The 24887-nt window shown below is 40.0% G+C and overlaps 1 protein-coding gene across 10 annotated transcripts in view; it reads right to left on the bottom strand.

The window, feature by feature from the left end:
- Positions 1–24887, bottom strand: part of MTUS1 (microtubule associated scaffold protein 1) — a 167239-nt gene that overhangs the window by 97845 nt on the left and 44507 nt on the right. For 2 of the 10 annotated variants that reach the window (XM_044387538.3, XM_057303510.1), the window contains exons 1-3: positions 20200–20280; positions 15947–18177; positions 3338–3533 (exon numbers count right to left, since the gene is read on the bottom strand). In XM_044387538.3, the coding sequence (XP_044243473.1) occupies positions 3338–3533; positions 15947–18034 (2284 nt within the window). In that variant the 5' untranslated portion in view covers positions 18035–18177; positions 20200–20280. Of the gene's footprint in view, positions 1–3337; positions 3534–15946; positions 18178–20199; positions 20283–24887 lie in introns of those variants that run through there. The other 8 variants (XM_057303511.1, XM_057303512.1, XM_057303514.1 and 5 more) reach the window with 5 other exon arrangements.

Genomic DNA, 24887 nt, shown 5'->3' with positions numbered 1-24887 from the left:
GCATTATAATTACTATTATCCTACTTTTCCTCACCAGCGCATCTTATTTAATTGGAGTGGTTAAAACACACACATACTCTAAACAAAGATACTTTGAATCTGGTTTGTTGTCATCAGTCATAATCTGATTTCATACAAATTTCCTGGTTTTTTTTAAAGTTATTTTTCCAGTTTTATTGAGGTCTGTTTGGCATACCCGCTGTGTAAGTTTAAGGAGTACAGCACAATGGCTTGACTTATATATACTGTGCAGTGGTGGCCGAAGTTTAATCGGCATCCATCATCTCATATAGGCACAATAAAGAGCAAAAACATTTTTTTCCTCGGGATGAGGACTGTGAGGACTTACTCTCTTAACTGTCATAGAGATCATACAGCAGCGGTAGCTATGGTCATGCTGTACATTACCATTTCCAGATTTTGATAAGGACAATGCAAGAGCTCCACTGGGCTGATTCACAATTCTTTCTCAGACTCAGGGCGAAGCTTCAAGAAAAGGGCTATTTCAAGTCCAGATCTGGTTTTCTACTTCGTTCTCTGAAAGGATTTATTGAAAACCCCAGTCCGCTGGAACATTCCTGCTGCTCACCTTTCAGGAGAGTAGCTTGGTATACAGAGTACAGAGGATGTCCATTTGGTTTCAATTTTCTAATGCACAAACACCACATTGTACGGTAAATGGCAACACACTCTCCGGGATCGGAGGGCACATTGTTTTTGCTCCTTGATCTTCTGCTCTACTTTTAACTCTGTGGTGACTGAATTTCCTGTCCCCCACAACAAACACTTTTCCATTTACTGTGAGCATCCAAACAAGCTAGTTGCTGTTTTTTGTTTTTTTGTGTGTTTTTTTTTTTAATACAGCATAGTCAAGTTAGTCTTCCAGCAGTTCAAATAAAAACTCAAATGTGAATCCATGAAGATTCTGGTTAATTTTTTTTTCCATTTCTATACAGAAGACCACCAGGTAAAAGAAAACTTAGTTTTTAACTCAGATTGAAAACTCTGAACACATAACTTGGTTATCAAGTTTCTTTATACAGGTTAATAAAAGCTCAATAAATGTCCTTGTCTTTTCATGAAGAGTAAACAGACGTACTTTTCTCTTAAGGCAGGATATTCTATAGTACACGGAAAAGGGACTTTAAAAATGCTTAACTCTTTGGTGGAACTGATCAACTACATAAAAGAATCACATTTTTGAAAATACAGTCGCCCCTCCCAACCTCCCATCCGCAGGGGATACGTTTCAAGGCCTCCAGTGGATGCCTGAAACTACAGATCGTACCAAACCCTATGTGTACCGCTTTTTTCCTATACATATATACCTATGATCGAGTTTAATTTATAGATGAGGCACAGAAAGAGGTCAACAATAAGACAATTATAACAATACACTATAATAAAAGTTATATGAACGTGGTCTGTCTCAAAATACCTTCACCCCTCTTCCTACGACGATGTGAGGTGATAAAATGCCTACACTCAGAGGAGATGGATTGAGGTGAATGATCTAGGCATTACGATCTAGTGTGAGGCTACTCCTGACTTTGTAACAATGCATCGGAAGGAGGACCATCCGCCCCTGTACCACGACTGACAACAGCTAAGTGAAATCGTTGAGAACAGAGCCCCAGGGAGCCGGGCCCACTGCACACCCTGGGTACAGGCCTAGTCTCCTGAGAGCATGCGCCCTTCAGGTTTTCTGGGTTTTGAGCATCCTGCGGTCCAGAGAATCTGACTAGCAGTAGCCACTGCTCAGAAAGGTAGGCAAGCCCCCAACCTGCCCCTGGAAAGATAAGGACTGTAAAAGTTCACAGGTCCTTACATTCTCAAACCCTCACATTTCACAACGCAAGGCTGCGGCCCAGGGTGGGTAAACAAGCAGCCCAGGGTGCGCAGCTCATTGGTGCCGGAGCATTACCAGAATGCAGGGCTCCTAACCCAGACGCCATGGTGCCCGCGGCCATAGCTCTATGGCGCCACCGAGCCGCAGGTGCTCCTAACACCCCAACAGGAAGGGAGCGCCCCATCATCCGGCAACTACCACGCCCCTTACCCTGTTGTCAACACTGAGAACCAAAGCTTTGATCGCACTTATGCCTCAACTCCCTAACTGTGGCAATATCTAAAGCCAGGATCATTGCTCCTCTTCTGGTTTTCTCCCCAATGAAGACGACTTGGAGCGAATTCTTTCTTCCCACTCAGCTCCTCCAGGGATGGGAATGGAATGTGCTGCAGATCCCTCTTTCTCCACCCATACCGCGTCCTGGCTTTGCTCCTCAGAACCTCAGGATCTTAATGCTAGGCCTGAATCTAAATAAATCATCCCTGAAACACGTCTGCTCATGACAGGCTTCTCAGGCAGGAGGCCTCAAAAGAGAATTAGAAAATAAAACCCGAAACTATCAAGGTGTAGAGAAGTAACCAGATCCTCTGGGATCTGCTTGGTTTTGTTAGTTGCGGCTAAATGTTCTCACATGTGTTGACACATCACTCTAGAGATACTTTTTTTTTTTCCAGACCATTCAACGGTAGTCACTATTTTTATAAGGGAACTTACTTCTAAATTGATTGGGCATGCCTTTAATTTGCACAAGGTTGTACCTGTTAAAATAAAGGGTGTTCCCCACAGACTGTTCTCAGTCGACTGGAATGGCTAGCAGTGTTTTTGTCTTAGTCTCTGCGAAACAGGCTGACTTTTCCATTTCCTGTTCTGATCTGTAACCCAGAGAGGTCTGTCCATCTGCCAAATTTTTAGTAAGACACTTAACAGCTACTCTTAGAGCACTCAAATTTCATAAACCTAACAGGACTTTGAAACTACTACTTCTAAAATATAAACCAACAAAAATAAAAGTTCATCTTAGCAAAGTTGAACTTCTTAGTCACTCTTACATCCCTGAAAAGTTATAATACATCTTTCAGTAAAACTCAAGGAAAAACTAATCTCCTTCCACACTGTGAGGGCCCACCATGAGTCTAGTACATAACGCTTGAGTATTATTAAGTACTTAAACATTTTTAAAAATTCTAATTTTGAAATTATTTGTATATAACAGACACCCATTGTTTATTTTTCTTAAGAACTTAGAAGTTGCTTTATGCACCTATCTTTGTCCAACCAGCCTTTATGTTACTCAAAGATCAGAGCTGTGTCTGTGACTTCTTTTTCTACCTTTCCTATGTAACATGCTGATCCACAAAAACCTAAATGTTGTAGTGACGAATGTGTTAGTTTTACAACCAAAACCTGTCTTTCTGCTTTCTGACCTAACTTGACATCCAAATAATTCACAAACTGCTGTACGGCACAACTGATTTCTTTTACTCTTACCAGAACTGGACACACGCCTGATCCTCTGTGGAGATACGGCCCGATCAGAATTGAGATTTCTACTGTCACTATTCCGCCTCAAACAGGAAACAGAAGGCCCCGCTTTGGCTTTTGAACCAGGTGTTTTCCTCAAATTGGAGGAGTCAGGCTTGGATACATTCCTACCTGATGTGGCTGCAGTTTTTGAAGCAGAGCCCTGCGAAAAAATAGTTGAGATTTTAATCCAGATCACACCTTCCTCATACCACTTCCGGTAGCGCTATGTCAATGCAACAATTTCTGTCTATGCAGATAGGCCAGATGGATATTTAATTTTCATTTTTAGTATGAAGGAATTAAACCTCTCCAAAGTTCACTCTTCAGTCCATCATGATCGGTCTTTTGTGTCCATCAGTGGAACTATTCCCAAGATGACCGGAGCCACAAGCTAATGTCAAGCTACAGCTTTCAATCTGTTCCCTGTAGCCCTTCCTACAGCATCTGATGCTGATGACGCCATCTTTCTTTGATTTCTCCAACACAGCACGTTCTTGGTTTTCCTTCTATCTGGTTATTCCTCCTCTGGATCCGTCTCAATGTTAGTTGTCCCAAGGGTCCTAAACTTGACCCTGGCCTTTCCTTACAATATGCTCTCCCTAGGTGATCTTGTCCACTGTTTCAGCCGCCACCTACACCCTGTTCTATCTGCAGTTGACGTGCCCTAGCCAGCACTCTCCTGCGTTTCCCATGCATTTAGCTTCTTTCTTTACCTGCCCGCTTGGCATCCTTCTGGCACCTCTACCTAGCAATGCCAAGAGTAATCACATTACTATTGTTTTTACAGCTCAACATATAGCCCTTACAGAATAATACTTTAAGTTCAAAATACATGTTTCCACTCATTTAATCTTCATAACCCCAGAAGTTATTCCTTTTATCATACCCCATTTTACAGAAGAATAGGAAGCAGTTTCTAACTTTAAACTCGTTTTACCCACCCATCTCAAAAGTTACCTCTTCCCGCATTCACCACAACACATCCAGGCACCCAACATAAACAATGAAAGCTATTTCTAGATGCTTCCTTTTTCACTTCCTAAACTCCTGACAGTCCTCTTTCCCTTTTGCATCCACCTTAGCACAAGTCTGCATCATTTCTTCCCTGGATTACTGAAACCACATTCTCAGGATTTCTGGCCTCACCAGCTTCCACTCCAATTCATGTTTCACTCCATTGCTTAGGTAATCTCCTTAAAGGCCAAACTAGGTTAGGCAGCCTTCCCTCTGTCTTCCAGATAAAGTCAACTCCCAACAAGGCACACCCAGCCCTTTTGGATCTAGCAACACCCGCTATCTCCTTCAGCTTATTCCTTGATGTTCACAGTTCTACATTCCTGCGTCCCATCATACTCACTACTAGTTCCCCTAAATGAGAATATCTTCTCGTGCTTCATCTTTGTATAGGTTAGTTCCTCTATCTAGAATACCCTTCCCATTCATACTTGCCCTTGGAGCCCCAACTAGTGGCTAACGTGCTAGCTCCCCTAGCATCCGTCCTTGACAACGCTCCTCATTGCCGTCACGCCATCCCACCTTCCGCAGCACAATAGCTTATATACGCTCCCAACTTAATATTTAACACCCCCTTTTGGTCTTCTAATATTACCCACCACACCAGGGATGAGGTTTGACCAGTAGTATCTTTCCTTTCTGTAGCCCAACAATCACCATCATATATAGTACATGGTAGGCAGCCAATAAATATTCCCATTCTGCATACAGGAAACGAGACCCCGAGCTTTATTCAAAGAAGAATTCCAACACTATAAGCCAGTATTTGTATTCTCCCCTTTTACACAAAGAAAAACTGAGTCTCAGAGAGACTAGGTTATTTGCCCGATATCATTCTCCCAATGAATGATGGAGCTAATCTGAAAGTATATGTAACTCTAAAAACATACTCCTAACATCTATGCCACGTATTTCCCACTGGTACCCTTCTTTCTTTCATAAGTCACAAGTAGATAATTTCCAACATAGACATGTAAGGACCCATGCTACTGACAGTTGAAATCACACACCAGGTGAATTAAAAATTAAATAGAGCAAGATTTCCGGGGAAGATGGTAGAGTAGGAGGACCCTAGACTCACGTCATCCCACAGACCCTACTAGATAAATAACCCTCGCGTCAGGGCAAATAACCCAGAAAAGTACTAGAAGACTAGCACAGCAAACTCCACAACTGAATGTGAAGAAGAGATCACATTAAAGAGGGCAGGAAGGGCAGAGACATGGTGGAGAGCTAAACACAGAGATTCTGGATACAGAAGGGAGGGAGCTGTAAGCACACGAGAGGAGCAAGAAACAGACCAGCACACCAAGGAGCCTGCATGGGGAAGACTAATCCCCATAGCATTTGGCTTTGAAAATCAGAGGGGCTGATTTTGTGAGTTCTTACAACCAGCAGAACTTAAAGCCTGGAACATTAAGAATCAGCAGGCTGCTCAGGGAGAGACCAGAGGGCTATAGGAAGCTGAGTCCTCACCCTTAAAGAGAGAGCAGAACAGACGGCCTGAGGACATATAGCTTAGAAGCAGCAGTTTGAAATTTTTCTGGGATATACAAGAGGGAAAGTTAGTTACTAATCTCAGAGTTCCCTGAGGGACTTCTCCAGAAACAAAGGAGCTGGCAGGCACCATTTCCCTACCCCACCTCCAGCATAATCACAAAGCTGACTTCAGGAAACAGCCAACATTCACTACTAAACTTGCTTACACCATGCCCTGCCCCCTCCAGCTGGGCCTACCTCAGTCCTGCTGCTGTGGTTTCCTTCCTTCGGAAGCCCACCCAAACCTCGCCAAGACTACATCACCGACCTCCCTCAGAAGACACATGCACCTTGTTAAATCTGCACCCCTACCCAGATGCACTTCATGGAGCAGCCGTGGGCAGCGCCATTGTCCTCAATGGCTGAGTGTCCCCTGTGGAGAAGGAATGGCACCTACAGCTTGTGACACCAAGACCTCACTTTCCATACTTCCCAGAGCTACCCTGGCTGGCCTCCAGTCTCCACAGAGGCTACACGATCCCAGTGGAAGAGGACCCAAAGGAACAGCTTGCAGCACCCTGCCCCCACCTGCATGCACTTTATGAAGCAATGCAGGCAGGCCTGGTCTTGGAGGCAGCGGAGAGCTCCCCGTGAAGGGGACCAACATGACCTTGTTATTTAAAGTGTGGGCCCTGCCCACTGCTTTCAAGAGCAACAGATGTATCTGGCTTTCCAACACACAGAAACAGACCCAGAGAGTTAGGCAAAAATGAGACAACAGAGGATTATGTCTCATATGAAAAAACAGGGCAAAATCATAGCAAGAGACCTAAACAAAACAGAGATAAGTAATAGACCTGATAAAGAATTTAAAGTAATGATCATGAAGATACTCACTGGACTGGAGACAACACTGGACGACATCAGTGAGAGCCTTAACACAAAAAGAACTTATTAGAGGTGAAGAATACAATAACTGCAATTAAAAATACACTTGTGGAATAAAGAGCAGGCTAGAGGAAGCAGAGGATGAATTAATGACCTGAAAGACAGAGTTACCAAAGCTAATCAATCAACTGAGAGAAAAACAATTACGCAAAGTGAGAACAGACTTAGGGAACGCAGGGACTCCATCGAGTGTAATAACGTTCACAATATAGGGATCCCAGAAGAAAAGAAAAAAGAAGGCAGAAAATTTGAAGAAATAGGTAAAAACTTCCCTAATCTGGGGGAGGAAACAGATATCCAGACCTAGGAGGTACAGAGATTCCCACAAAAAAACATCAATCCAAGTAGACCCAAACCAAGATGCACAGTAATTAAAGTGGCAAAAAGTAGTGATAAAGAACATTTTTTTAAAGATTTGAGAAAGAGAGAGAGAGAGAGAGCAAGCAGGAGAGAGAGATCGAGAGAGAGATCGAGAGAGATCGAGAGATCGAGAGAGAGAGATCGAGAGAGAGAGATCAAGCGAGAGCAAGAGAGAGAGAGAGCATGAGAGAGAAAGAGCAAGAGAGAGAAAGAGAGCAAGAGAGAGAGAGATATCAAGAGATCGAGAGAGAGCGAGATCGAGAGAGAGGGCGGGGGAGGGGGAGAGACCGAGGGGAGGGGGGAGAGACGGGGGGGGGGGGGGGGGGGGAGGGACCGAGAGAGAGAGGGAGAGAGACCGAGAGAGAGACCGAGAAAGAGACTGAGCACAAAGCAAGGAGGAAGAGCAGAGGGAGAGGGAGAAGCAGGCTCCCCGCTGAGCAGGGAGCTTGATGTGGGGCTCGACCCCCGGGCCCCGAGATCATGACCCCACCCAAAGACAGATGCTTAGCCAACTGAGCCACCCAGGCATCCCAGTGATACACAATGTTAAAAGCAACAAGAGAAAAGACAGTTACACACCAGGTAAACCCCATATGGCTATCAGCAGATTTTTTTAGCAAAAACTTTGCAGGCCAGAAGGCAGTGGCATGATATATTCAAAGTGCTGAAAGGGAAAAATGTGCAGCCAAGAACATTCTATCCAGCAAAGCTATCATTCAGAATAGAAAGAGATAAAGAGCTTCTTAGACAAATAAAAAGTAAAGGGGTTCATGGCCACTAAACCAGTCCTACAAGAACCACTAAAATGAATTGAGTGGGGAAAAAAAGTGAGAATATGAAAAGTAGGAAACATAAAATAAGTAAAAAAATAAGTATTTCTTTAAAAAACAGTCAAGGGAGTCACAAAATAAAAGGCTGTAAAATATGACATCACATACCTAACACGTGGTGAGAGGAGTAAAGAGTGGGTTCGAACTTAAGCGATCATCAATTTCGTGTAGACTGCTATATGCGGATGTTACACAAACCTAATGTTTACCGCAAATCCAAACAAACCAGAAACAGATATACAAAGAATCCAAGTATATCACTAAAGAAACCCAGCAAACCATGGAAGAGAGGAAGTGAAATAGCAGGAAAAAACTACAAGAACAACCACAAAACAAATAACGAAATGGCAACAAATACAAATCTGTCAAAAGTAACTCTGAATGTAACTGGACCAAGCTCTCCAATTAAGATCCACAGAATGACCGAGTTGATTAAAAACACAACACCTATCTACATGCTGCCTACAAGAAACTCGTTTCAGATCTAAAGACACAGGCAGATGGAAAGTGAGGGGACGGAGAAACATTTATTATGCAAATGCAAGTCAAAAGAAAAAGCCAGAGTAGCAATCCTTTCATGGAAAAAAAAAAAAAAAAGACTTTAAAACAAAGACTGTTAAAGAGACAAAGGAGGACACTATATAATAAAAGCGACAATCCGACAAGAAGAAATAACAACTGTAAATATTTATGCACCCAACAAGGGAGCGCCCAAATACATAAAGCACTTAATAACCAACAAAGGAACTAATGGATACCAATACAATAATAGTAGGGGACTTTAACATCCCACTTACATCAATGGATAGATCATCCAAACAGAAAATCCATAAGGAAACAATGGCTTTGAATGACATAGTACAACAGATGGACTTAACACATATATATTCAGAACATTCCACCCTAAAACAGCAGACTACACATTCTTTTCAAGTGCACATGGAACATTCTCCAGAATAGATCACATTAGGCCAAAAAACAAGTCTCAACAAATTCAAAAAGAATGAAGTCATACCATCCATCTTGTGTGACCACAACACTATGAAACTAGAAATTAGCCATAAGAAAAAAATCTGGAAAGACCACAAACACATGGAAGTTAAATAACATGCTACTGAACAATGAATGGGTCAGCTAGGAAATCAAAGAAGAAATACATTACACGGAAACAAGTGAAAATGAACACACAATGGTCCAAAATCTTTGAGATGCAGCAAAAGCTGTTCAAATAGGGAAGTTTAAAGCAACACAGGCCTATCTCAAGAAGCAAGAAAAATTTCAAACAACCTCACAACCTAACCTTATACCTGAAAGAGCTGGAAAAAGAACACTAAATGAAACCCAAAACCAGCAGAAGGAAGGAAATAAAGATTAGGGCGTAAATAAATGATACAGAAACTAAAAAATCCAATAGAACTGATCAAGAGCTTTTTTTTTTTTTTTTTAATTTTTAAGCAGATTTTCCTTATTTGACTGAGAGAGCGCACAAGCAGGGGAGCGGCAGGCAGAGGGAGAAGCAGGCTCCCCCTGGCCAAGGAGCCCAATGCGGGACTCAATCCCAGGACCCTGGAATCATGACCCGAGCCAAAGACAGATGCTTTAACCGACTGAGCCACCCAGGTGCCCAAGAGATATTTCTTTAAAATGATCAAATTGACGAACCTCTAGACAGAGTCCTCAAAAAAGAGTGGAGTCAAATAGACAAAACCACTAATGAAAGAGGAGAAATAAAAACCAACACCACAGAAATACAGACTGTATTTCTGAATTATGTAAAACTATATGCCAATAAATTGGACAACCTAGAAGAAACATAAATTTCTAGAAACATATAACCTATCAAAACTGAAGCAGGAACTAGAAAATCTGAACACACCAATGACGAGCAAAGAAACTGAATCACTAATCAAAAAACTCCCAACAAAGTCCGGGACCAGACGGCTTCACAGGTGAATCCAGCACACATTTAAAGAAGAGTTAACACCTATTCTTCTCAAACTGTTCCAAAAACTAGAAGAGGAAGGAAAACTTCCAAATTCATCCTATGAGGCACTACCCTGATATCAAAACCAGATAAAGACACCCAGACACACACACACACACACACACACACACACACAAAACGAGAGAGACAGAGAGAGAAAGAGAACTACACGCCAATATCTCTGACAATGATAGATGCAAAAATCCTTAACAAAATACGAGCAAACCAAATCCAGTAATACATTAAAAAATCATTCACCACAATCAAGTGGGATTTATTGCTGGGATGCAACGTGGTTCAATATTCACAAATCAATCAACATGACACATTACATTAAGAAGAGAAAGGGAAACAAAAGCGAAAGGATAAAAACTATATCATTGTTTCTGTGGACACAGGAAAAGCTTTTGACAAAGTACAATATCCATTCATGATAAAACATCCTCAACAAACTAGGTTTAGAGGGAATATGCCTCAATATAATAAAGGCCATCTATGAAAAACCCACAGCTAACGTCAAACTCCATGGTGAAAAACTGAGAGCTTTCCCCCCCCAAAGGTCAGGAAGAAGGCAAGGATGTCCACTCTCACCACTTTTACTTGACGTGGTACTGGAAATCCTAGCCACAATAATCAGACAAGAAATAAAAGGCATCCAATTTGTAAGAAAGAAGTAAAACTTTCTCTATTTGCAGATGACAGAATACTAAATATAGAAAACTCTAAAGACTCCACCAAAAAACTACTAGAACTGATAAATGAATTTAGTAAAGTTGCAGGATACAAAAATCAATGTACAGAAATCTGTTTCATTTCTATACACTAATAAAGCAGCAGAAACAGAAATTAAGAAAACCACATTTACAATTGCACCAAAAATAATAAAATACCTAGGAATAAATCTAACCAAAGAGGGGAAAGACCTGTACTCTGGAAACTATAAAACACTGATGAAAGAAACTGAAAATGAAAAAAGAAAGGGAAAGACATTCCATGCTCATGGATTGGAAGAACAAATGTTGTTAAAATGTGTATACTACCCAAAGCAATCTACAGACTAATGAAAAAATACCAATAGCAGGGCACCTGGGTGGTGCAGTCAGGTAGGTGTTCGACTCTTGGTTTTGGCTCAGGTCACAATCTCAAATTCACGGGATCAAGCCCCACATTGGGCTCCTCGCTCAGCACAGAGTCTGCTTGAGATTCTCTCTCCCTCTGCCCCCCTGCCCCCGCTCATGCTTTCTTTCTCTCAAATAAATTTACCTTTAAAAAAAGGGGGGGGGGGACACACAACAGCATTTTTTTTTTTTTTAGTAGAACTAGAACAAACAATTCTAAAATTTGTATGGAACCACAAAAGACCCCAAATACCTAAAGCAATCCTGCAACAAAAAACAAAACTGGTGGTATCATAGCTCCAGACTTCAAGTTATATTACAAAGCTGTAGTGATGAAAACAGTATGGTACTGGCATAAAATAGACACACTCTGATCAATAAAATAAAGAGCCCAGAAATAAACCCACAATGTCAGTCGATTAATCTTTAACAAAGGAGTAAAGAATATTTCACCATAAACAAAAAATGAACTCAAAATGGATTAAAGACCTAGATATGAGACATGAAACCATAAAAAGTCTAGAAGAGGGCAGAGGCAGAAAGGTCTCTGACATCAGCAGTAGCAATATTTTTCTAGATATGTCTCCTAAACCAAGGGAAATAAAAGCAAAAACAAACCATTGGGTCTACATCAAAATAAAAAGCTTCTGCACAGCAAAGAAATCAATCAACACAACTAAAAGGCAACCTACAGAATGGGAGGATATTTGCAAATGACATATCTGATAAAGGGTTAGTATCCAAAATATATCAAGAACTGATAAATCTCAACACCCAAAAAACCAATAATCCAACTAAAAAATGGGCAGAACACATGAACAGACATTCTCCACAAACATCCAGATAGCCAACAGACCCATGCAAAGATGCTCAACATCACTCATCATCAGGGAAATGCAAATCAAAACCATAATGAGATATCACCTCACACCTGTCACAATGGCTGCAATCAACAACACAAGAAATAAGAAGCACTGGCAAGGATGTGGAGAAAAAGAAACCATCGTGCTCTGTTGGTGGGAATGCCAACTGGTACAACCACTCTGGAAACAGCAGGGAGGTTCCTCAAAAAAGTTAAAAATGGAACTACCCCATGATCCAGTAATCCTACTATTGGATATTTACCCAAAAAAAATGCATAAACACTAATTTAAAGAGACAGATGCATCCCTATGTTTACTGCAGCACTAGCTACAATACCAAATTAAGGAGGAAGCCCAAGTGTCCATCAACAGATGAATGGATAAAGAAGAAGTGGTATATATATACAATGTAACATTACTCACCCATAAAAAGAATGAGATCTTGCCATTTGCAATGACATGGATGGAGCTAGAGAGTATAATGCTAAGTGAAATAAGTCAGTCAGAGAAAGACAAATACCATATGATTTCATTCATATGTGGAAGTTAAGACACAAAACAAAAAGCAAAGGGGGGAAAAAAAGAGAGAGACATACCAAAAAACAGATGCTTAACTATAGAGAACAAACAGATGGTTACCAGAGGGGAGGTGGGGGATGGGCGAAATAGGTGAAGGGGATTAAGATATCATGATGAATACTGAGTAATGTATAGAACTGTTGCGTCACTATACTGTACACCTGAAATTAATATAACATGTATTAGCCATACTGGAATTAAAATAAAAACTTAAAGTATTTACAGGGTTACTTAAAAAAAACATAATAAGGCAATATCCTAAGAGAACTGTCCCAAATTGTCCAGAAAAAGCATGCGATTATACACAAACCACAAAATCTACCTCTACCCCAAAGTCGGTTAAGGTAATCCCTCAGAGAAAATCTTTTAAAAAGTAAACCGCACTTCTGTTAAAGATTTACTTTTGTAAGCTGGTTAAATCAGATCTACTCTGCCTTTCGAGCCAACATGCTGCAAAATTGTGAAAGCCTGTGGTGTATGAAGCAGAAAGGGCCAGGATTCGGGTCAGGAGCCCTTGGTTTGAATCTACTTTCCTACTTCCCAGCTGTGTGTGTTTTAAGTAGCCTCTCTGAAGTCTTTAAATGTGGCTAACAACTGGCGTGTTGTTACTGGAAAGAGTGAATGACAATGTATACAGCACCGGGATACTGCAGGAAAAACTTATATACATACAAAACCTGAGCAAAGTGGTCCAGAGCAGGCATCAAGGTGATTCACTGTCCCTTTACCAAACTAACACACCATCACCAACACAGAACCTCTGTAACAGGTGGCTTCACTCAACTTGTATCAAATTAAAATCAGACTCCTTCCTCCAAATAAGAACCTTTCTGAAATTCCGGATAAACCCTGACCCAACAACTGTGAGATTGTGGGCAACTTAAGAATTCAGTAAACTCAGGGGCACCTGGGTAGCTCAGTCGGTTAAGTGTCTGATTCTTTTTTTAAAGATTTTATTTATCTATTTGACAGAGATAGAGACAGCCAGCGAGAGAGGGAACACAAGCAGGGGGAGTGGGAGAGGAAGAAGCAGGCTCCCAGCAGAGGAGCCTGATGCGGGGCTCGATCCCGCAACACCGGGATCACGCCCTGAGCTAAAGGCAGACGCTTAACGACTGAGCCACCCAGGCGCCCCAAGTGTCTGATTCTTGATATCGCCTCAGGTCATGAACGGAGATCCAGCCCTACGTGGGGCTGCAGGCGCCATGGACAGTCTCCTTGAGATTCTCTCTCTTCCTCTCCCTGTGTCCCTCCCCCCACTCACATGAGCACATGCTCTTGCTCTAAAATAAATAAATAAATCTTAAAAAAAAAAAAAAAAGAATTCCATAAACTCAAGGCCTAATTTAGCCCCAGACCAACAGGGCACAATGAAAATTAATGTCCCTCCAGTATTGTCTCATCACAGATCCAGGGCAGATTTAGAACCTTTAGGTACTGCTTAACTGACCAAGAAATGGGAGTCTGAGTCAGCATGAAGCAAATGTTCACTCACTCAGCTCTCCGCAGTAAGCACAGAGCCTGTGGTCTGCAATGGTTGGCCCTGTCCCTTCTGCAAGATACGTGACAATGTGTAAGAGGTGAACCAGTGCTATTGGAGGGAAATGCATTTAAGACATGGGTAAAGAACCAAGTGTTTTTTTGTTTTGTTTTGTTTTTAATACCATTTGATTAGTGTCTGTGCTGAAAATATGGGAATCCTAAGCAAGATTCCAGAAATGAAAAGTGCTTCCTTCCCCAAGATGTCCTGGGATGGGATTCATTTCAACTCGATGAGTCTATCACCTGGCTTCAACATGAGCCTGAAAAACAGCTTTATGTCTCCCGTGTGAAGAACGAAAGCCTAATATTTACTCAACACACACAAATGCTTTTAACTTCAAAATTATACAACCGATTTATATTTATGGCAAATGTTTTTTTTAGAGAAACTTTATGCTCGCTTTCCTGGTAGTTAGACATTGATACATGATGAAAGCCTCCCGTAAATCAAGGAGGAATAAATGTGTTATGTTTATGTAGCTCTATAAACACCAAACTAAGAATGTTGATTAGAATTACCAGAGGTTATCATTTCATTTGGCAAAACATCAAATTATAAGTGATATAAAACAAGTTCCCTACATTTGACTTGAAAAGAACTTAAAAATAAAATCTGAGTTTTGAAAGAGACAATGGCATTAGTTTAGACATCATCGTGGGGTATCGCTGTTCCCTCCAAAAAGTTAGAAATGCCAAAACATCTCTAAACTGATATAGCTCAGGAATATCCAGTCTTTCCTAACTTTTCTCCTAAAAGGATCTAACAATTGCCTAACACACCCTAAAAAGGCTTCTAAAACAGCCCTTCGACCCTTCACTCCACCCTACGTGCTTCTTTCCCCTCAGACATGAGCCCTCCACAGAGAACCCAGATGTCTCACATCTGCCTTCCTAGCTGGTGCCCGGCTCCATTCCTGGCCCAGAGGACAGACGCCCAAGGAAAGCGTTATGTGGGGCCAGAAGTACATGTTAAGTCCCTACTGCAAGAATCAGGGACAAGGACACAAAGCCCAAGAATGGTCTGTCTTCATGCTATTGACAACAATATAGGTATGTTTAAAGAAAAACAATCTTTAAACTGCATGTGAATTTCTTGCTTAAATGGAACTGTCTAGTTTCTTCCTCCCCCACACACACGTCAAATATGTGACAGGTGCTACAGACAACAGACTGCTTTTTCACCATACATGAATAAAAGGGGTTTGTTTATTTTAACATATCAGGAATCAATAGGTTAGGGCTGCAAGAGACCTCAGACATCCACTAGGCCAACCCTTTCACCTCTGGGTATCAAAGACCATTTCACCAAATTCGCATTAGCTGATCAGAGGCAGAATCTCCAGCCCCTCTTTTCACAGGACAGGGCTCCACTTCCCAGAGCAGCTTCCTCCAGAAGAGAAGGAGTTATTTTTATGTTGATACTGTTTACCAGCTCTCCCTGGCCCTGCCCTTTCTTAAATGTGGCCCAAAACATTTTAAAGTTCATAAACAAACTCTTCTTCCTTTTTTTTTTTTTTGGTAAGTGTAAAATATAATCAGATATTTAACTTCAAATAACTTATGACGCCACAATATTAAAGCAACTTGTTGTTTTTCCTTATTAAAAGGAACCCTGGTACGCAATTAAATACTGCATTTGATCTCCCCCCATATGCAGTTTTTCTATATTGTAACCAATTAACACTCCAACGTATGCAACTTACAAGACAAAGAATTACTGAATAATGTATTAACACCTGAAAGCAAATCTGCACAGCTAGGTCTGCCATGTTATTGACTATTTGTGTTAATCGATTGCTAATACATCTCTCAGCTTCCTCCACCCTTCCCGGAAGCAAGCAAAAAATCTCACTTACCAAAAACAGAGAACCATATTCAAAGGTCTCATTCATAATTTCCTTCTTTAGCTCTTGTTTTTCCATAGATGTCCCATTTTCTTTCTCACCCTTCTTTTCAGGGCTATTCCTATTGATGCTGGAAGCATAGGTTATTTCCAAACATTCTGTGCTTTCCATTTTAACAGGGAGTATGTCTTTGATCTTCTGGAAAAAGGTAGCCACAGACCCAGTCTCACATGCTGAATTAGAACTTGCTTTGTCAACATCTTCCTGATTCGATTTCATGGCAGATGTTGTTCTTGGAACCTTGTGTGAAGCATTTTTAGAATGAGTTGTAACATGCACAGCCTGGCTAGTAATGAGTTTATTAAACTGCTGCTTATGCGTCTTGTTAATTAGGATTTCTGCTTTTGTATCTGCATTCAAGTCAGACCTTGGTGTTTTGCTCAAAGCTGTCAACTGTCTTGAGGACGACCCTGATGAGGGTGATGAGGCACTGGTTAACTGAGGTCTGGGTGTGACCTTTGATAAAGCAGGGTCTTTGGAGTGCAATACTGGTCTAGACATAACTTTTGCTTTGACATTCTTGAAGTTTGGTCTTGGGTAACTTATAATTTCCGTTTTTCTAATTTTGCTGCCTACAGGGGTATTCACTTTAGTTGTCAATTTTCCTAGATTAGGTTTAGACATGTTCACAGGTGCCCCCTTCAAGTTTGGTAAATTTCTAAGCTCTCGATGACTCTTCTCCACTTTACTACATTTCTTGGTCGCTTCAGTAGGTGAAATAGAAAAGGTTGCATTTGGGGAATCTAGGACTGGCGTTGACATGCAAATTGGGTTATTTGTGCTAATGACCATATCATTTGCATCCCAACTCAATTCAACTGATGAAGCCATCTTTTGTCCTGGTGGGCTACTCAGTATCAATTCAATGGTATGATTTTGGGTTTCCAAATCCCTGTCATTAGAGGCATTTTGTGTGTCTTCAGCCACAGTGACTTCGTGTTCTGGGTTCAGCACTTGGGCTTCATTTTTATCAAAAGCTGGCACCAGTAAAGGGCATTCATCATCTATAAGACAATTGGACACTGTTTCTCGTAGATTTGGGCCCACTTCCTCTTGCCCATATGAGCTCTGTGAATGTGTCTCACTATTTGGTTCATCTTTAGATAAACAAAAGAGCTCTTGTAATACAGACCCATTGGGAACATCCATGCCCTCAGAAACTGGTGTTTGAGCTTGTATCTCTTTTTCTCCAACTAGTCTTTGCTGTGACCCATCTGTGTAGTCACTGGTGACCTGTCCTAAAGAATATGGACATTGAATGCCAGTCTCTGGAACAACAATATCAGTTTGCATCACATCAGAAAATGCTGTGTAAGTTGTGTCTTGAGCCTCTGCTGCTGTGGCTTGCGGAGTTTCAAAGCTGTCTTGGTCGTAATTTGTTTCTCTCACGTGTATGTTATCAGAATGGGAAGATGTATGAATGGAATAAGATAAAGATGGATTTCCACTCCTCCTGCCACTTGGCAGATTTTCAGAGGTACGCAAAGACTGGCTCTTTTCAATGGCATGGTGTGTTATAAAGGTACAGTTAACATGACCGCCTGTCATGTCAAATGTTTGGTTTAGCTCCAAGGTGGTAGGGTAGTCTGGATAGTGCCAATCGTCATTGTTGGGTTTCCACACAAAAGGCAGAGAGGTCTCAGGACTCTGGTCCTGAAAGGATTCTAGGGAATGACAATTGTTAGGCAGGTACTTGGGCTCCTCTGTATTTACAGCGTGTGCACAAGACTGAAGTGTGGAATCTTTATGGATATCGAACACCTCCTTAGCAATCAACTCACTTGAAGACTTCTGGTGATCGAGTACTTCCACACACTGAGGGGTTAAAGCGAGATTTTCATCAATGTCCACAGCAGAGCTGGTTTCATAATCAACCACCATGTCATCTGGCTTGGCAGAATTCCAGTTCACATTATTGGTTGAAGAGTTTTGTGTATGTGGTGATTTTTGGCTGTATACATATGTGTTTCCATTTTTATCACTGATAAATAAGGACTGCAGTTCATCTTCTGTCTTCTCATCTGAATTATCATCATTCATCCTGAATATTAACTTTAAACCTCTGCCATTTTATTTCTTCTTTAAATCCTTTTAAATGAGAGGAAAGGAAAAATTGCCCTCCTAAGTTTTAGCACAGCTGAAAGTTTCTAAGACGCTTTGAAGTTGTAATGATTTGTTGTTCCCTGGAAGAAAATAAAATGACCAATTCAAGTAAGTATTATTAAAATTACTAAGTCACTGCTTGATTAATTTCAATCACTTTATTTTTATATTTGGAACATACACCTGTGGATAGGAGTAAAGATATCTTTAGCTCAAGTATCACCTCCTTTCAAAGACGCTTTTTCATTTGAGGGAATGCGGCAGAAGACAGAGACTGTGACTGACTTCACATCGGAGATACCGCCTCCATACTCCCATTGATTCTTATTTGTTAGACAAGGAAAGGAAACTCAATCGAACAGTAGCCTTTCCTTCTTGTTGCTTAACCATTGGTGCTAATTAGCTGAGGACAGTCCCAATTTATGCCTATTGTTCCAACATAATTAGTAATAATGCCTTTTCATTTTCAGAAGTGCCCCTTATTACTTCCGTGGAGACTGATTACCAGACAGACCTGCCGAACGCACAAGTGAGCTGAAGATCAATGAAGACTTAGGGAAAAGAGAAATGCCAATGCCCTGTTTTCATTCCCTTCCTCAAACATTTCAAAGTGTGGGGAAAAAAAGTTGTTGATTCTTAATAAAGTGGTACTCTATTGGAAGTCTCTAAAAAATGTTAAACTGCATGACACAGGATTTCTATGCTAAAGTACCTACTAAAGAGAAATGAAAACATATGCCCACACAAACACGTGTACAAAAGTACATGATTAATAGAAGCATTAGTCAGAATAGCCAAGTAGAAGTCAGTATCAATTAACTGGTAAATAAATAACAAAATGTTGTATACCCACACAACAGAATAAACAATCAGCAAGAAAAAAAGATGGAGTATTGATACATCTCCAACATGAATACAGTGTTACAACTTAAGAATATTATACTAAGTGGAAAAAGCCTGTCATAGAAGACTACCTAGTATGTATTATATTTACATGAAATGTCCAGAATAGGCAAATCTATAGAGACAAAGTAGATTAGAGATTCTCTAGAGCTGGGAAAGGGTAAGAGGGAAGGGAATGAGCAGTGATGGCTAATTAGGACGGTGTTTCTTTTGAGAGTCATGAAAATGTTGTAAGATTATGGTAATGGTTGCACAATACTATAAATATAGTACTGAAAAATACTGAATTGTACACTTACAAAAATCACAGAAAACAACCCATGAAAGCTTTCAAATCAAGGATTTTTGCAAATAACTAAAAGCTGATTATGTTTTTGGTCAAATTGAAGTGCTCAAGAGAGGACTGCAAATAAGTCACAGAAATACATGTTCACTTGAATTGATTTTCTAATCCTGGTATTAACTGTCAATCAGAGGTCACTGTTCCATCCTAAAGAAATAAAACGTACATGGGGGGGGGGGGGGAATGTCATTCTGTAACCTGTAAATTTGTGAATTAAGAGATCTCACTTTTCCATTTTGTAATCCTCTCTCTGTAATCAGACTTCAGTGACCTAAATACAACCGGGAGAATAGGAACCATGGAAGAACTGACAGAATCCGCATATTCGCAAACAGTGCTCTGTGTGTTTCTGGCCATGCATCCTGAAAACAGCCTTTACTGGAGGGAGAAAGAAAGGCTGCAATATTCAGCTCAATAGCATGCATGTACACTCACACACACACACACACACACACACACACACAAAAGGAAACTGAATCCTAAAACAAGGACTGTATGACTTATATGCTGATGGAAAATATCAATTACTTATTGTTTTGCCACCATAGTTTTTTGTTTTTAAGATTTTATTTGAGAAAGAGAGAGAGAGAGGAAGGGAGCCTGACTGGGGCTTAAATCCGGGATTCTGGGATCACGACCTGAGCCAAAGGCAGATGCTTAACCAACTGAGCCACCCAGGGACCACTTCTACCATAGTTCTTAAGTCAATAAACAAATCACTGAATAGTTGTGTGGCTACCACCTTAATAAAAGTTTTGCTGAGACACAAATTAATTTCTTTTAATCCTGGGGTATAAAATATGTTCAAACTAAATATTTAAATCAAGAAGTATATTTATTCATTTTTTAGACTTACGTGTGTGGAATATAATTCCAAGAAGCAGTAAATATGTTAGACCAGTCTCTTTCCTGAAAGTCAGTATCCATTTAAGAGATTCTGGTATAAAAAATACAAGCACTGTAAATAGAAGCTTTTACTGGAAATCATAGACGTCATTTGTCTACATAGACACAGTCATTAGGTTCAATTAACGAGTCTTACTACCTGAGCTCCTTCTTCCAAAGTACATAAAAAATTATTAAAAACAAAAGGACTCTGATAAAAACAGAATAAATGGTTCATATGTGAAGGCATTTCAATTTTTTTAAATAAATGAATAGAATACAAATATTTAATGGGATACAGACATTCTACATTCAGGGATTTTTTTTTCCCCAGTTTTTCTCCTTTATAAATAATACTAAACTTTTTTTTGCAATCTTTGACCACCTGTGATTATTTCCTTGGAAAAACTTCCTAGAAATACAAGTGTTACCAAGAATATGATTTTTTTTAAAGGCTCTTGATAAAGTTTGCCAAATTGTTAGGTGAAAGGGGAGGGGGAGATTCTTTATAATATATATATATATATATACACACACACACACACACACACACACACACATACACATTGACATATGTGCATAGTAAATATATGACCTGAGTTTTAAAGTTCATGTATTTTATTCAGCACTTTTCTCAAGTATTTTTCCAGGTCATTATAGTATAAAAATATTTCTAATGGTTGTGAAATTCCACTAAAGTTTAAATGTTTTAGATTTACACGTCAGTAGTTTTCGAAGAGTAAGGAAAACGTAAAGAACCCATCAACCATTCCAACTTTCACATGACTGCTTAGTATACTTGGATTTGTGATTTTTTTTTTTTTTTAATTCACAAAAAACCACCAAACTAGGTGAGCAAAGCTATCCGGGGAGAGAGAGAGACACACACACACACACACAAAATGCATTGAGAAGTACTTCAGGAGAGTTTTAATAGGAAATAAGTTTACAGAAGTGTTTTCTACCTTAGTAGCTAAGAGTAAAGAATTTGTGGTACAAAGATTTGGATACTAAAAAAGTCTTAAGATTATCAGTTCCAGAAATAGTTGGAAGATCAACATTCACCAAAGAAAAAAATAGTTTCAAGTCATCACTATGAAGATAAAGCCATGGTCAGGAAAGGGTTGACCAGGATTCCCTCAGGAATTTCGTCAGAAAAGTTGAAAGTTAGCCATTTTGTCTGATGGCCAATTTCATTCCTCTCTCACTTAAAGAACAGTACCTAAGTTTCTACTACATGCTGGACTCATGTTCTTTGATATCTCACCTGACCCATAAAGTAATGTCTGTGTAGGTCTATAATTGCAATGTCATTTGTGACACCTTGAAAGTTACTATTTGGGCAACATTTTTTACTAAAGCAAAATCAAAAGTTAAAAAAGAAAAAGGCAAAAACGTTGGAATAAATCATTCTCATCTAAAGAGTTAATCTCTCAAGTTGTCTTTCAGACAACTGTCTACCAGAACAAAGTAGAACGATCAAGTTTCCTTTTTAAGAATGCCACATTCGGGAAAATAAAGAGATCTTTCTCAGAGAACATTTTGGATGAGAGAGAACAAATTCCCTACGTAATAAGGTTTGAGAACATGATAGACTAGCTTCTCTTGAATAGAAAGTTTACCAAAATATACATTTTTATAATGATTTGTAAGATTAAAAATTCATCTGTACCAAAAGAAATGATCATTGAAAAGAACTACCAGTGTAAGATTCGAGCTATTTCAACACTTTCGGAAAAAATAACATTACTTTCTAAATCTTAGCGTAAGAAGAATGATTGTTTACTCTCCAAAGGTAGAAATGCCATCAGTTATTACACTGAACAGATGTACCTAAAAAGACATCATTTTAAGTCCTTACAACTGAATTCACTGTCATTATATTAATACTAGGAAGTATTTTAAAGATCTAGTTCAAACATCCTCATTTTACAAGTGAGAAAACCAGCTGGAAGACAAACTGCATGACTCAGCCAAATTGGTGGCTACAACATTACTAGTAGGTTATACAATAGTTGTGTGCTTATCCGCCGACTAAACTATAAACTCAGGAGAGGCTTATATATCAGTAGGTATCTTCTACATCTGCCTGTTACCCGTAATGTCTAAGCCGGTAATTTGAATTTAGTACAGATAAACTTGCTACCTCATATGGTAATTACGAAATAAAGAAGGTTTCCAGAAGCCACACGTTAAAACTAGTTTCAGTACTTCAGAGCCACAAAAAACTTTAATTTTACTCCTTATTTGTCAACATATGGCAAACCAGTCATCAGAGTTGAATACAAACACAGCTGTAAGTTATGGCTTTCAAATCCTAGGATCATATCAGCTCTTCTTAAAGTTACTATGAAATCACAAATCATACCACTAAAGCTCTCGAGGCTTCAAAACCCAGAGGCTACTGGGTCTTGAACTTATTTTAAAACAGAAAAGTACACTGTACATTGCATATGTACAATATCTGAGCTACCAATTTTATTTTATTCTGAAGTGAAAAATAAAGAAGTCGAACAAAAAATCATCAGCATGTGTTACCGACACCTTCATAAACTCTCCCTTCTGTTCAAACTATGCAAGGGGCTAAAAGTTTTACCCCTAGATGCCCACTCTCGCCACTATTATTCAACATAGTACTAGAAGTCCTGGCAACGGCAGTCAGACAACAAAAAGGGATCAAAGGTATCCAAATCGGCAAAGAAGAAGTCAAACTGTCTCTCTTCGCAGATGACATGATACTCTATATGGAAAACCCAAAAGAATCCACTCCCAAACTATTAGAAGTTATACAGCAATTCAGTAACGTGGCGGGATACAAAATCAATGCTCAGAAATCAGTTGCATTTCTATACACGAATAATGAGACTGAAGAAAGAGAAATTAGGGAATCCATCCCATTTACAATAGCACCAAAAACCATACGTTACCTTGGAATTAACTTAACCAGAGATGTAAAGGATCTATATTCTAGAAACTATAAATCACTCTTGGAAGGCATTGAGGAAGACACAAAAAGATGGAAAAATATTCCATGCTCATGGATCGGAAGAATTAACATAGTTAAAATGTCCATGCTACCCAGAGCAATCTACACTTTCAATGCTATCCCGATCAAAATACCGAGGACATTTTTCAAAGAACTGGAACAAATAGTCCTTAAATTTGTATGGAACCAGAAAAGGCCCCGAATTGCCAAGGAACTGTTGAAAAGGAAAAACAAAGCTGGGGGCATCACAATGCCAGATTTTGAGCTGTACTACAAAGCTGTGATCACAAAGACAGCATGGTACTGGCACAAAAACAGACACATAGACCAAAGGAACAGAATAGAAAACCCAGAAATGGACCCTCGGCTCTTTGGGCAACTAATCTTTGATAAAGCAGGAAAAAACATCCGGTGGAAAAAAGACAGTCTCTTCAATAAATGGTGCTGGGACAATTGGACAGCTACATGCAAAAGAATGAAACTTGACCACTCTCTCACACCATACACAAAAATAAACTCCAAATGGATGAAAGACCTCGATGTGAGAGAAGAATCCATCAAAATCCTAGAGGAGAACATAGGCAGCAACCTATACGACATCAGCCAAAGCAACCTTTTTCATGACACATCTCCAAAGGCAAGAGAAACAAAAGATAAATTGAACTTGTGGGACTTCATCAAGATAAAAAGCTTCTGCACAGCCAAGGAAACAGTCAAAAAAACTAAGAGGCAGCCCACGGAATGGGAGAATATATTTGCAAATGATGCTACAGATAAAAGACTGGTATCCAAGATCTACAAAGAACTTCTCAAACTCAATATGTGAGAAACAAATAAACAAATCATAAAATGGGCAGAAGATATGAACAGACACTTTTCCAATGATGACATACAAATGGCTAACAGACACATGAAAAAATGTTCAAAATCACTAGCCATCAGGGAAATTCAAATCAAAACCACACTAAGATACCACCTTACACCAGTTAGAATGGCAAAAATTGACAAGGCAAGAAACAACAATTGCGGGAGAGGATGTGGAGAAAGGGGATCCCTCCTACATTGTTGGTGGGAATGCAAGTTGGTACAGCCACTCTGGAAAACAGCGTGGAGGTCCCTTAAAAAGTTAAAAATTGAGCTATCCTATACCCAGCCATTGCACTACTGGGTATTTACCCCAAAGATACAGACGTAGTGAAGAGAAGGGCCATATGCACGCCAATGTTCATAGCAGCATTGTCCACAATAGCCAAATCGTGGAAGGAACCGAGATGTCCTTCAACAGATGACTGGATTAAGAAATTGTGGTCCAGGGGCGCCTGGGTGGCACAGCGGTTAAGCGTCTGCCTTCAGCTCAGGGCGTGATCCCAGCGTTCTGGGATCGAGCCCCACATCAGGCTCCTCCGTTATGAGCCTGCTTCTTCCTCTCCCACTCCCCCTGCTTGTGTTCCCTCTCGCTGGCTGTCTCTATCTCTGTCAAATAAATAAATAAAATCTTTAAAAAAAAAAAAAGTTGTGGTCCATATATACACTGGAATATTACTCAGCTATCAGAAAGAACGAATTCTCAACATTTGCTGCAACATGGATGGCACTGGAGGAGATGATGCTAAGTAAGTCAAGCAGAGAAAGACAATTATCATATGATATCTCTCATCTATGGAACATAAGAA

Source organism: Ursus arctos, unplaced genomic scaffold, assembly GCF_023065955.2.
Source record: "Ursus arctos isolate Adak ecotype North America unplaced genomic scaffold, UrsArc2.0 scaffold_27, whole genome shotgun sequence".
NCBI lineage: Eukaryota > Metazoa > Chordata > Mammalia > Carnivora > Ursidae > Ursus > Ursus arctos.
Note: the sequence above shows the minus strand (reverse complement) of the source record. Positions and strands in the feature narration are given on the sequence as shown.